Genomic DNA, 14,286 nt, shown 5'->3' on the forward strand with positions numbered 1-14,286 from the left:
GCGATTTAAAGGATTTACCTCTATTTCCCCTATTGGGCCCCGCCCCTCCTGCCCCCAGGGGACCAGAGTCAAAATTTATACAAGTTCTGTTCCCCTTCCCCCAAGGATGTTTGTGGCTGAATTTGGTTACAATTCATGTAGAACTCTATGACTAGTAGCGATTTAAAGGATTTACCTCTATTTCCCCTATTGGGCCCCGCCCCTCCTGCCCCCAGGGGACCAGAGTCAAAATTTATACAAGTTCTGTTCCCCTTCCCCCAAGGATGTTTGTGGCTGAATTTGGTTACAATTCATGTAGAACTCTATGACTAGTAGCGATTTAAAGGATTTACCTCTATTTCCCCTATTGGGCCCCGCCCCTCCTGCCCCTGGGGGACCAGAGCCAAAATTTATACAAGTTCTGTTCCCCCTCCCCCAAGGATGTTTGTGGCCAAATTTGGTTACAATCCATGCAGAACTCTATGACTAGTAGCGATTTAAAGGAAATGTTGACGGACGGACGGACGGACGGACGACGGACGGACGGACGACGGACGCCGCGCCATGACATAAGCTCACCGGCCCTTCGGGCCAGGTGAGCTAATGAATGATGACTTTTGATGAGAAAATCAAACGCAGCATGTATGCAGAACTAATGATGATGCTGTTGAACACTTATCAAAATCACTGGAATAAATTTTATGATTATTTACCCTCTATTTCTACTAAAGCTACATTTAATTCACATGTAAATACAGCAAAACTTTCATATGACAACAAGAAATTGTGTTTTTACCAGATGAAAATCTTGATAGATTTAATAATGATTTCTTACTCCATAAAATGAATTTTACAACCTGAATCTGGTCATTAAGGAAGCTTTGCTGTAGTTGCACAATCTTCAGGTGTTAGTAAGCATCTTACATCAGACCCATCAACACAAAAACATCCAACTCCAAAAACACAGAAAGAAAAAGTTACGAAGAGTTTTACAACTTTGTCAAAGACCACTCAGATTTTATTTTCTTATTTCCACATATGCCAGATAATATAGTTTTCCATATGAAATACAGATATGAAACCTTGTATCAAACAGAGAAGGAGAATTTGTATGAACTTTTGTATATATGAGTATGTACAATAAATAGACAATGATCACATGCAAAAATGATAAATGATGATGATTGTTGTTAACACAATATCAAATTAGCACAAACACAGTATCTCAATATTAAAATTCAGTAATTATAAAAAAAAATCTAAATACATGCACATCTAACAAATCTAACAAAGCAAAATTAACTTTTCTACTAAAAAAAAGAAAATACCAACCTCATTCTCACTGACAGCAACATCAATATCCTGAGAGCCAGGGGGAATAACTCTGTTAGACTTTACATCACTCGAAGCTACAACCTGTTGATCAGCAGGTTTGTCTTCATCATCGATTACGATTACAGGTACTGTGTCTGGCCTAGGAATGGAGTTATCTACACTTGTTCTGATCACCTTTGAGGTTGACGTAGCCCCAACATTATTGAAATGTTCAGCCTTGGGATTATTTGTTTCCTCGTCATCACTCAGACTTATGACAACATCATCACAACCTTCGTGTCCCATCCTCGAGTCCCAAGCTTCATCTTCTTCCTTTGATTCCTCATTAGATTTTTCATCTTCAGCATTCAAATCGCCAGTTTGCTGTTTATTTTCCTCAGTTTTTTCCTGTGATACATCAATTGATTGACAGATTTTGTCGACAGTCTCCATGTTTTTGTTCACTGGTTTTTCCACTGCCCCTTTGTCTGTATGTTCATCAATGTTGGGTTTTGTAACTTTACTCCGTATACTCGGATTGCCTTTGATTATATCCTCTTCCTCACTTGAAACTATAACAGGCACCAATGGGTGTTTGGCTCCCTCAGGGTTTTTGGTCCCCTCTATGATTTGCAGGACATCCATACTTGCCTTCTGTACAGTTGCTACCATCTTCAGATCATTGAGAGAATTTTGGGAAGTTTCACATGACTGACGATCACCTTCACTGGATTCGGTGTCCATTTCAAACTGCGGTGGGAAATCAGCTTGCAGAGGGATTGCATGGCCACTGGGATTGGATTCTGCACACATTGCTGAATCAGATAAATTTTCCTTAGAAGAAACATTTTCCTGACCGTCAACTTCATCAGGCGTGTTTCGATTATCTATTGGCAACCATTTGGAACTTTCAGTTTCTGGTAGAGTTTCCTGTTTATTTTCCATTGCTCCAACATTGGTGGTATTGACTGCTGTTGAATCAAATTTTTTTATGTTAGTTTCTTCAGTGGAAGGAAGATCAGCTTTTTCATTAGTTGAATGATCATTCATATTTGTGGGTGATTTATGCTCCGCAGAAGTGAGGTCATCTTTATCGTCATATTCTCGGATTGAGTTCTCAATCTGACTAAACAGCACAGAATGCAAATTTGTCGTAACATTGCTGACTTCAGATTTAGAGTCAGAGTATCTCACAATCTTGATTTCATTGGCTTTAATATCAGATGTCGATGTTGTGTCTGTATCTTTGACACTCTTGTTTTCAGTGATGCTGACTTGACTTGATGTTAAATCTTTGTCTTCGGAGTTCTTCCATTCAGTGTCCATAATTTGACCAGATGTTGAATCCATGTCTTTTATACTTTCGACTTCAGCTGTTGCTGACACAGAGTCTGCCTCTTTAAAGCTCTTGGTTTCAGTGATCTTGATTTGATCACATGTTGAGTCAATGTCTTTGGCGCTCTTGACTTCCATTGCCTCCATTTGGCTGGATGTTGATGCTGAGTCTGCATCTTCAAAGCTCTTGGTTTCAGTGATCTTGTCTACAACATTCTTGGTTTCCTTTAACTCCAAGCTATTAGAAGTTGTCAATTGATCTTTGATGCTTTTTGCCTCATTTGTAGAATTTTTGTTACTGTTAAATTCTGAACAATTTCCTTTGTCACTTACTGATTTTGTTTTAATGTCACACTCATTTGAAGTTTCAGTTACCACATATTTATCTCCATTTTCAGTATTAGTTTCCATGTGATTAGATCCATTTTTATCAAACTCTGAACCCATGTTAGTTGCCTCTGTTGTATCAGAAACTTCAGTTAGGTCTGTTTCTAAGTCTGTAGAATCATTGCGACACTTTTTAGCAGGTGGTGAAGAGCCATCAGCCATGTCTCCAGTGCTTTCACTTTGCATGGCACCATCAGAACTTTTCCTGCTCTTTTCTTTCTTTTTCTTACGTTTTTTAGCAACTTTCTCCCCTTCCTTTAGCGGAGTCTTTTCTCCCTCCTCACCCTCTTCAAGAGATTTAAGTTTCTTCTTTTTCTTTTTCTTCTTTTTCTCTTCACTGTCCTGTACACTTTCCTGATTCTTATCAACATCATTTGTCGGATTCTTTCGTTTCTTGCCTTGCTTTGCTTCCTCCTCCTTAGATGAAACTTGGGGTCGACTCATGATAAAGGACTGAAACATTGCATTCCCCTTCTCTTTGGTTTCCTTTGCTACCAACTGTTTGTTGTCACTAGGACCTAAGCGCAGATTCTCAATTACATTAATTTCCTTTTTCTTAGCCTTTTCTTTACTTGCTTGGAGCATCTGCTGAAATTCTTCATCGCTCATATTACTCTTGCTATCAGTTTTGGCAGGTGCTTTACTGCTGCTACTAACTGCTGGTGTTGTTGGGATAGGCATCTGCTTTGGTTCTTCATCTTGTTTCATTTTAGGCACTATAGGGACGAGTTTGGACACAATACTTGCAGCAGAAGAAGTACCAAGTTTCATACCCGGGAACAGTACTTGACCAGATGGCTTTGTCAACAGACTGCCGGGTATGGAGTTGAGTACAGTTTTAACCGAGCTTGCTGGAGACACTGATGTAGCTACTGCTACCATGGTAACAGCTTTGGAATTAGCTAGAAGTGTAACGGGACCTGAGGGTGTTGTGACTGTTGAATGAGAGGTGTTTTTACCAGGTAGAGTAAAAGTCATGTTAATGACATTTTGACCAGATAGTGGTGGTCCAGACTTGGTAGAGTTGGACTGAGGCACATTGTTGGCAACGAGTGTGACTCCTGAATTGGGAGTAGAAATAGCTCCCGGCACATTTGTAATTATGGGAGAGAGAAGGCTCATATTTGGAGGGAGTGGTTTGTTCACTGGTATTGCAACAGGGACATTTTGTGTAGCCATACGGACAGCAGGGTTAGTCATAACAGGCACAGCTGAGGCAGGCAATGACGTAGAGCCAGAGGCAGGAATCACGGCAGATATCAAAACAGGAGCTCCAGAACTGACCACATTTGTTGTTGAGGTAGGTGTGGACGCAAAAGAACTGGCGGCGGTTACCCGAGTAAGGATTTGAGCAGAGCTGATGACAGGACCACTGGAATTGGCTGGAGACACAAGTTGGAGCTGGCTAGGCTGTGTAACTGGAGATGTCAGAACATACTTCTGTCCACCACAATTCTGTAGAAAGACGAGATTACTGGACGGTGCCTTAGCCACACTGCCTTGTGGAGGGGCGTTACTGACCTTGGTGGACATGCCAAGTTTGTGGAGGGCACTGGAGGGGGACGACACACCTTGAGGTGATACGTGGGAAGGACTGGTGACTGTCTTACCAGCTACACTGGTTGATGGCACCCGCTTCAGTGAACTGGATGTTGTGTGACCTTTGATCTGGAGATGGCTAAGACCAGAGATGCCCCCGCTAGGCCCAGTGAGTAAACTAGTGGTACTGGTGATGGCAGCAGTAGCAGTTGTAACAGTAGTAGTAGCAGTGGGTGGCTCATCTATAGCAATCACATCTGGTGACCCCAGACTTGGCTTCAGAATCTTCTCCTGGGCACTGATAAAATCCCCGAGGCGCGACTTCAATAACTGACTCTGTCTCTCTACTTTTATCCTGATGGAGAAGATATACTTAGGAAGTTTGGCTTTCACCTCGGGCGGAATAATTGCTGGTTTGTCCGAGCGAGGCAGGAATGAGATACAAAACTCGCCAACAACCATTTGTCGAGGTTTAGGGTAATGCTCACGGTTGATCTGACTAGAAATCTTGGACAAGATTTTCTGTTTGGCATTTTCCCAGTTGCAGTTAGATATCATCTCCAAGAGTCGTATTTCATAATTAGAGACCCCCTCATCTTGTGGCATTCTTGTACTGGTCTTCAGACAGACCCACTGTGTATGCCAGCCAGTGTGAATGGTTTTCCTAGCAGCAGTAGTTGGAACCTACAGATAGACAGATGGCAGTAATGTAGTGAAGTCTTAACAATGTATTGTTTCTTTAATTCAGATAACATATAAGTACTTTCAAGCCACAAAAGATATACTTTACTTTTTCTGATAGCACTATCTACATATACTATACTACATTTAGCCTCGACAGAAAATAGTTTGTTTTTTTCCCAAAAATATGCATTACTTGTATTAACCAACACTTGATTGTATTAATTGCATTTGGAAAACTGCTCATCTATTTGAACTAAAATATGTTTAGTTTTATGGAAATTGCTGTGTTTTTGAACAAGTTCATATTGTAGCTAGAGTCACAATCACAGTTTATATCAATTGAGGTACAAATTAATTTTGCATCAGATGATAATTATATAAAGGTATTAAAACGTACATTTTTTGCTCTGTTGGATAATCTAGCTGACGCCGAGACCATCGGTGAAGCCGGAGGAGTGTTTCCAGGGGAGATAACAATCGGACTGACAGAGTCTCCACTCTCAACCACCTTAGATTGCCGTGACCCTGAGTCTGAGGACGATCCTTTAAATCGATGCGAATCTGTGGATGCCCATTTAAATTGTTGTGATGCTGATTCTGTAGATGCAGCTTTCTGACAAGGTGTGGTGTGACCTGGAGTACCGGCTTCTGCGTGACAGGTACATCTCTGTTTACTCCTGTTGATAAAACAGATAATCAAGATTCACATGATCAACATGTTCACCACACACCACAATAAGTTTGAGACTTTGCTTTCTCTCTCAACTTTTTAAGATTTTACTTGTGTTCTTTCTTCTTAGTCCTTGACTGACAACTAACATTATAAGAAAATAAATTTCTTACAAATTCAAGCAATTTTTGACTTAAAAGATGAATCATGTAACTAAATGAATTAACAAATTCTATTTAGAATTTCATAGACCAATTACCTACAATTCAAGTCATATACACACTACACATCGCATAAATGGGAGGCCATCCTTAAATGACCCCGGCTGTTAATAGGACACTAATTAATCAAACAAACAAACAACCTACAATTCTCTTAAAGTGTTTAGAGGTTAGGCCTACTAGACCAACATGCATATTTCACATGTGAGAGCCATTTTTAAACCAGTTATTTTGAAAATTTTAATTAAAGAAAATAAAGTTATCGACAACAGAAAAAATGTGCTTCATGAATTTTCCAAGTATCTAAGTATCCAAATTTTAAGGCATAAAAGTCCTTTCAAATAGTTAAAGAATAGGGTATGACTATTTGCCCTTCCCACCATCTCCATCCCAACAAAAAACAGTTGAAAAGCATTGTGAAACATTACCAAAATCATCAGCACATTCTGTGTAAGCTACAGACCTTCGGAGAGCTGTATAAATTGCTGTCCTAGCACAGGTGTCTCCCGGGGAGTCTTCATTGTCAGACTCCAACATTTCGTCAAAGGTGATGTCATCAAATTCGGTTCTACGTACATTTGCCTCCTCCTGTTAGAAAGTGTGCCATTCATCAGATAATGACACCAGTACATTAGTCATACATTTGTAGGTTGCTAGGTTTTTACACAGATCATGCATGTATTACAGTCTGAAGATTTGTGCATGTGTTTCAGGCTAAGGGATAAAACCATCCATTCACATTGTTTTTCTTTTTTTCTTATTCCATGTAATACCTATCAACAAGCTTTGAAATAGTAATTAATTCTTAGCGCGTATCACAAAATAACTCTTGAAATGTACAAAATTGAAAAATTTGAAGCAAAGAGATAAATATTTTCATGTTTTCCCCAAAAGGAGGCAATTTTTTCCTTTCTTTTTTATATTGATTTGAAGGTAACTTATCTTTCAAAATTCATTAAAACACTCTTATAAATACCACAATGTGATGCCATCAACTGTGTTCAAATTCATTAAAAACCTCATCAATACCACAATACATGAAGCCATTAACCGCTTGTGTTCCATCACATAACAAATTAAACCTTCACCGAAGGACTGAATTGGATAACACCAATAGTTAACATGTATAAACTGACATATTGTATTCAACCTAATAAGTGCCCTCCTCCCTAAAAGCAACCCCAACCCTTTTTAAGGTCTCAATTTTTATGGCTTCAAATTAATGAATTCACAGCGAAAATATTTTCAATGGTATCAGCTGCAAGTCAAATAACAGGTTAAAATTTGGCAGCTTATACCCTGGTGATGATATCTTCTTCATATTGATTAAATAGTTTTATAAATTTAAAACGTTATTCCAAAGGTCCTTTATAGCATCCGTCATATTCATTTTTTTTTTCAATTTTTGAGAGTTCCAGGGCACTCATTAAGTTTAATATGTGCATTTGTAAATCATTAGAATGATCAGAAAATACCTGCATACAGGCAATTTTTCTTTTCCAATAGCAGGTGGTTACAAGTCGAACACTTTCATTTTAAGTTCCCAGGCTTCAAAACATACATAAAACATTCAACACATTTCTAATGTAATTATATTCCTGACATTTTAAACTGGAGTCAGAAATCTATTACTTCTCATTTTCCTAATAATTATTTCATAAATGCATAAATACAATTGCAGAGATGCTTTATTCAAACACTGGGAAATTAAAATCTTCAGTATGACTAATTTGTCACCTTTCCCCTATAGCTACATCAAACATCATGCTAACCTTTTTCCTGGATTTTGCGGAGTGTGAGGAATGCCATGGAAGGTCATTTCGTACAGTCTGCTTAGAAGACTTGGATGCTGAATATGAAAAACAATAATTATTAGTTTTTCCTTCTTTTTAAGTGTGTAAGACAGTATAACTGGAAACTTTTAGATGATATATTTTTCTATTTTGAGAGATATTGTTGTGATAAGCAGAATAATTAATGATTTATTAATAAATCATTCATACTCTTGTGTCAATTTTATTTTCTGATTTTTCAGTGTTTGACAGACAAAAATTGCTGACTGTAAGGTATATAATCTACCTAATAATATGTATAATCGAATGATTCCACATTTTAATGTTAATAACAGATTCAATCATGATATCAAATGCATTTGCAATCCTCTCTAATTGAAGTTACAGAACATGATGAAGTGTTTGCGTCAGTTCTTCAGAGAAATTGAGGTGAATTTCACACACAATATAAGGATGTCATAATGGATACCTATCTGCAAGGGAGATAACTTTGTTATATGCAAAAAAAAAAGAATTGCACCAGTAATTACAACCTTCACTGACTTTATTTTTCTAACAAGTACTCTTACTTGCTTCTTTACCACTGTCTGGTCAGGAGAGGGAAAGTAAATAACAAAACCAGCCCTTTGATTTTCTGAGAGACCTCACCTGGTTTCCTGGCCTCATCAGGCAGTCCTGTATCATAAGACGACTTGATTTGTCCGGCGGAGATTACAAAGCGATTCATCCTGTTTTCCATGGCCTGTGTTGGTGGAGGCACAACCTGTATGGCTGATACTCCCGATCCTGTCGTGGTGGTAGGTACAGTGGTAGGTGCTGTATAGGAGGGGTCAGCAGTAGTGACCGATGTCGGACCAGGTCCTGTAGAATGACAAACAGTCTTGTGTTGTCCAGCTGGAAGGTCATCCGTTTCCTGTAAAGAAGAGTGTTCACATAAAAACAAACATTTTTATTAGTGGTTAGAGCATACCACTTACTCATCTTATAAATCAAATGCAACTTGACAAATACTCTAGTTTTTATCTTTTAAAAAAAAAGTATTATACATACCCTATTTGCTGTAATTAGCATCCCTCCCCCTATAAGCGCCCCTCCCCTCAACTTCGCTAGCCAAGGGTATTAGTTCGATTCTCTTTCTATTACCCTTGGCATATCTCACTTCAGAACAGGTGTTTTTGCTTTCAAATTGTGATTGGATGCGGCTAGGTTCAGACGACCAATGAAAACGCAGCTTTGATTTGTCAACAAAACTGAACTGAAGCGGTAGTATATATAGTGACCTACATTTGTACAATGAGGCATCAGGCATGTCATGCCTGTCAACATCATCTCCTAGCGAAGTTATATTATTATCTATTTAATCAATTAAGATGTTTTATACCAGCTAAATGAACGTCTTGGAGACGTTGCTCTCCAAACAGATTGGAAAGTATGTGCATGGTTTATGTTTCACAAATCAAAACAATTAAAAGATATACTACGATCTCGTTACAAAATTGGACACTGCAGAACTTCTGCATGAACGCAAAAACTGGTGTCCGAACTCACTAATAAACAAATGACTCACACACATGTTCATCTTTGGTATTTTGAATCTGTCGCAAACAACACGCGTGTTTCATAGGGCGCTGCCATTTTTTCAACCATACAACAATGATACGAGCTTTTTAATTGGTTGCTTATTACGTAAATGGAAGGGGCGCAACTGCGGTGATCCAGCAGGTGGCGCAGTGCGGGACCACCCGTTCTGAAGACAGATAAGCCAAGGGTAATAGAAAGAGAATCGGACTAATACCCTTGGCTAGCGAAGTTGCCCTCCCCTTTTCTGGAGAAAATTTGAAGTTGTATAAATGCCCCCATCCAATGGAATTAACTATGTTTTACAACATGTGATGCCTCTATCAGCATACCATATTAAATTAACTTGCGAATCTTTTACATGTGAAGAATGACATGATAATAATGGGTCTAACAGGTTAAAAGACGTGCATTTTAATTTTACTGTAACAGATTAACATGAGTATAGAAAGAGTTAGAATATTGCTGATTTTTTTCATCCACAACCATTTTGGTTCAATAATAACCGGTGTATTTGTTACATTTTTTTAAGCGCCCTATGGACTAATTACAATAAATGTGGTAATTTGACACTGACAAGTAATAGCACATGGTATCAGTTACCTTTCTTTACCCAGTATTACTCTCAGATCAAACATGGACAGCAATGAGATTCCTTATCAACTACGATGGTTTTCTCAAAGTACTTGCTTACCCCTTAAGCTTGTACAATGTAAGAATAAGACATAACAAGAGTGATTCATACAAGTTGAATTCCTTGTTCAGCAATGTTTGTAAACAGTTGCTATTTCTGTTCATACTGTGATATTAACTCGCCTTACTCTTATTTCTTACCTTACTCTTCCTTTTCCTTGTAGTCTGTTCAGTACAGTACATTTCACTGCTCTCATAATACAACATGGCTTTCCTGCTAACAGCATCCAGGTTCTTGGCGAGTCTATAAGTTGATTGCCGCCGTGGTAATGCCTCAAACTTCTTCTGAACCCCTTTCTGTTTCTGCTGTTTTTCCTCCTCTGTTCCTTCCACTTGCTCATCCTTAACACACTGGCAGCCATTTTGACACTCAGGTTTCTGGCACTCCCCTGTGGGGTCACGGCCCCATGCCCCTATGCTGTCACAGATACATCCAAGTCGACAGTACTCTTTGTCACATGGTGCATCTTGGGACGATCGGTTGTCGCTATCGGGTACAGGGTCTGCAAACTTACACAGGTGACAGATACATCCATATCGGCAACCTGAAATGGTACATGGAGAAATCATATCCATAAAAGAAATAGCCACAATATAGTAACAATAAGTAAAGGAATGCTCTTGAGATATTTATAATAAACATAAGACTTTATAATTGACCCATTCACACCTGACTCACACTGAACTCTTCTTATTCAAAGGCTAGAATAGTTCATTATAAATTTTCAGGGGCGATTAAGTTAGAACAGTTCATTATAAATTTTCAGGGGCGATTCAGTTAGAACAGTTCATTATAAATTTTCAGGGGCGATTAAGTTATAACAGTTCAATAATAAATTTTCAGGGGCGATAAGTTAAACACTAAAAACAAAACACAATGTGCACAGAAAATATTAAATAAAAGTACAGCCACAGAGAATAATTGAAGTAAAGCATATTCTATCCACAGAGAAGAAATAATTAATAAAGTAAAGCATGGCCTATCACAGCTTTTACTACAATCTGACCTGGCCATTCATGCATGCTTTTAAAAAATATTTCAACTAGCTTCATCCTAGGAAGTAAGTCAGCGACCATAAAGTATGAATAATACCTGAATCTGTAGTGAAAGACAGTTTCTAACACTGGCATTTAGGAACAGTATTTATATAGTTCAACAAATCAAACATGTGCATGCATGTATCAAATGTATTAATACTCTGTACAAGTAAAATACATCATGGAAAGTCCTCTAGCTGTACGTAGTGAGATACAAAAGATAGAAATGGTTGGTTGATGAAGATTTTTAACATCCTATTTACAGCTAAGATCACTAAAGGACAGCCAAAAGTTGATGAAATTTCAAGTTAAATATCCCTGAACCAGAAATATATTTTAGTTAAAACAACATTGTATTTTATCATGTAACTTAAACGTTTGAAATTAATGATGCATGAAGTCCTATATCAATACTCATCCCAAGTATTTTGCTGATCCAGACCAAACACTATACATTTAGGCTCGCAAAGAAAAACAAGAGATCCCAGAGGGATCTTGGCGCCCACCAAGGAATGATCTATATCTGACAAAGGTAAGATGGATCTTTTCTCTACTTTTTAAAGTTTTTCAAACATACTACGGTACATATAAAATTTGAGACAGATCGCTTCAGTACCTTTTGAGAAATAGCGGTAACAAACTTCAACTATCAAAATCCAAGATGACTCCTTGGCGGCCATCTTGTTGATCAATCGGTCCTAAATCACAATATGCACAACTAGGGCCCTAGGGGAACCTACATGGGAAATTTGAGAAAGATCCATTCAATACTTTCTGAGAAATAGCGATAACAAACTTTGAATATGAAAATCCAAGATGGCTGCCTGGCAGCAATCTTGTTGACCAATCGGTCCCAAATCACAATATGCACAACTAGCACCCTAGGGGAACCTACATATGAATTTTGAGACTGATCCCTTCTGTACTTTCTGAGAAAAAGCGATAACAAACTTTGAATAACAAAATCCAAGATGGCTGCCTGGCGGCCATCTTGTTGATCAATCGGTCCCAAAATGCAATATGCACAACAAGGTCCCTAGGGGAACCTACATGGGAAATTTGAGAAAGATCCATTCAATACTATCTGAGAAATAGCCATAACAAACTTTAACTATCAAAATCCAAGATGGCGGCCTGGGGGCCATCTTGTTCACCGATTGGTCCAAAAATGCAATATGCACAACAAGGGCCCTAGGGGAACCTACATATTAAATTTGAGAAAGATCCCTTCAGCACTTTTTGAGAAATAGGGATATCAAACCTTAACTATCAAAATCCAAGATGGCCGCCTGGCGGCCATCTTGTTTTTCCTATCAGCCTCAAAATCTGTATGGCACAAATAGGGACCAAGGGTAACCTCCATGTGAAGTTTGACAAAATTCCTTCAGTAGTTCTCAAAAAATATCAATAACAAACTTCAACTGCCATAATCAAAGATGGCTGCCTGGCGGCCATCTTGTTTTTCCGATCAGCCTCAAAATCTGTGTGACACAACTAGAAACCAAGGGTAACCTCCATGTGAAGTTTGAACAAAATCCCTTCAGTAGTTCTCAAGAAATATTGATAACAAACTTCACCTGCCAAAATCAAAGATGGCTGCCTGGAGGCCATCTTGTTTTTCCGATCAGCCTCAAAATCTGTATGGCACAACTAGGGACCAAGGATAACCTCCATGTGAAGTTTGAACAAAATCCCTTCAGTAGTTCGTTTGAACAAAATCCCTTCAGAAGTTCTCAAGAAATATCGATAACAAACTTCAACTGCCAAAATCAGAGATGGCTGCCAGGCGGCCATCTTGTTTTTCCGATCAGCCTCAAAATCTGTATGGCACAACTAGGGACCAAGGATAACCTCCATGTGAAGTTTGAACAAAATCCCTTCTGTAGTTCTCAAGAAATATCGATAACAAACTTCAACTGCCAAAATCAAAGATGGCTGCCTGGCAGCCATCTTGTTTTTCCGATCAGCCTCAAAATCTGTATGGCACAACTAGGGAATTAAACAAGAGTAACCTCCATGTGAAGTTTGAACAAAATCCCTTCTGTAGTTCTCAAGAAATACCGATAACAAACTTCAACTGCCAAAGATGGCTGCCTGGAGGCCATCTTGTTTTTCCGATCAGCCTCAAAATCTGTATGGCACAAATATGGACCAAGGGGACCCTCCTTGTGAAGTTTGAATAAAATCCCTTCAGTAGTTTTTAAGAACTAGTGATAACAAGCATTGTTTACGGACGGACGACGGACCACGGACGCAGGGCGATTTGAATAGCCCACCATTTGATGATGGTGGGCTAAATACTCAGATACATCAAACTGTAATTATATAACCAGACAACTTTCAGACAACAATGCTGCACTGAACATTGTGTATTATCGAACTATAATGCTGGCTGAACAAAGGAACTTTTCTGGTTCAATATACCAAGATTAATGCTGACTGACAAATTATGTCACAAGTACTAGTGTTTAGATGAATTACTTTATACAAATGATTTGAAATAGGTACACTATATATTGTTATTTTAATATCCACAATCCAGACGATACTTTGGTACGTTATCCTGTACAATGATCACTAACAGCTGTAGGCGTTACTGAGGACAGTTACATGGTCCTACCTGGCCGGTGGTGGGATGGTGGTGGTAGTAGTGGTGGTGGTGGTGGGTTAGTAGTGGTACTAGTGGTGTATACATACTGAGTACAAGTAGAGGACGCACTAGAGAAGCCTGAAGTTAAACAGCAGAACACTCACAGATTAGTAAGGAAATCTGTGAGATGAGCAAGTAAAAAGCTGAAAGGATTATATTACAATTTAAAACAGAGTATATAAAGTTACAGTATCCTTTGTACAAAGTTATCTCCCTTGCGGGAAGGTATCGACTGTGACATCATTATATTTAAGTGAAACTCAGATCGTTTCCCATGAAATAGATTAAGTTACAAGGACAGTTAACTCTTTAATATATAAAGACAGAATACCCAAATCAGTTAACTCTTTAATATATAAAGACAGAATACCCAAATCAGTTAACAAAACGTCTCATTTTTTTGTC

At 38.5% G+C, this 14,286-nt stretch overlaps 1 protein-coding gene across 2 annotated transcripts in view; it reads right to left on the bottom strand.

Moving 5' to 3' along the window:
- The window catches only part of LOC138327728 (titin homolog), a 47,490-nt gene that overhangs the window by 15,753 nt on the left and 17,451 nt on the right, over positions 1-14,286 (bottom strand). For both annotated transcript variants that reach the window (XM_069274047.1, XM_069274046.1), the window contains exons 4-9: positions 10,335-10,738; positions 8,571-8,835; positions 7,902-7,978; positions 6,593-6,717; positions 5,636-5,915; positions 1,312-5,238 (exon numbers count right to left, since the gene is read on the bottom strand). In XM_069274047.1, coding sequence (XP_069130148.1) covers positions 1,312-5,238; positions 5,636-5,915; positions 6,593-6,717; positions 7,902-7,978; positions 8,571-8,835; positions 10,335-10,738 — 5,078 coding nt within the window. The remainder of the gene's footprint in view (positions 1-1,311; positions 5,239-5,635; positions 5,916-6,592; positions 6,718-7,901; positions 7,979-8,570; positions 8,836-10,334; positions 10,739-14,286) is intronic.

The sequence above is a fragment of the Argopecten irradians genome, chromosome 7 (genome assembly GCF_041381155.1).
Source record: "Argopecten irradians isolate NY chromosome 7, Ai_NY, whole genome shotgun sequence".
NCBI lineage: Eukaryota > Metazoa > Mollusca > Bivalvia > Pectinida > Pectinidae > Argopecten > Argopecten irradians.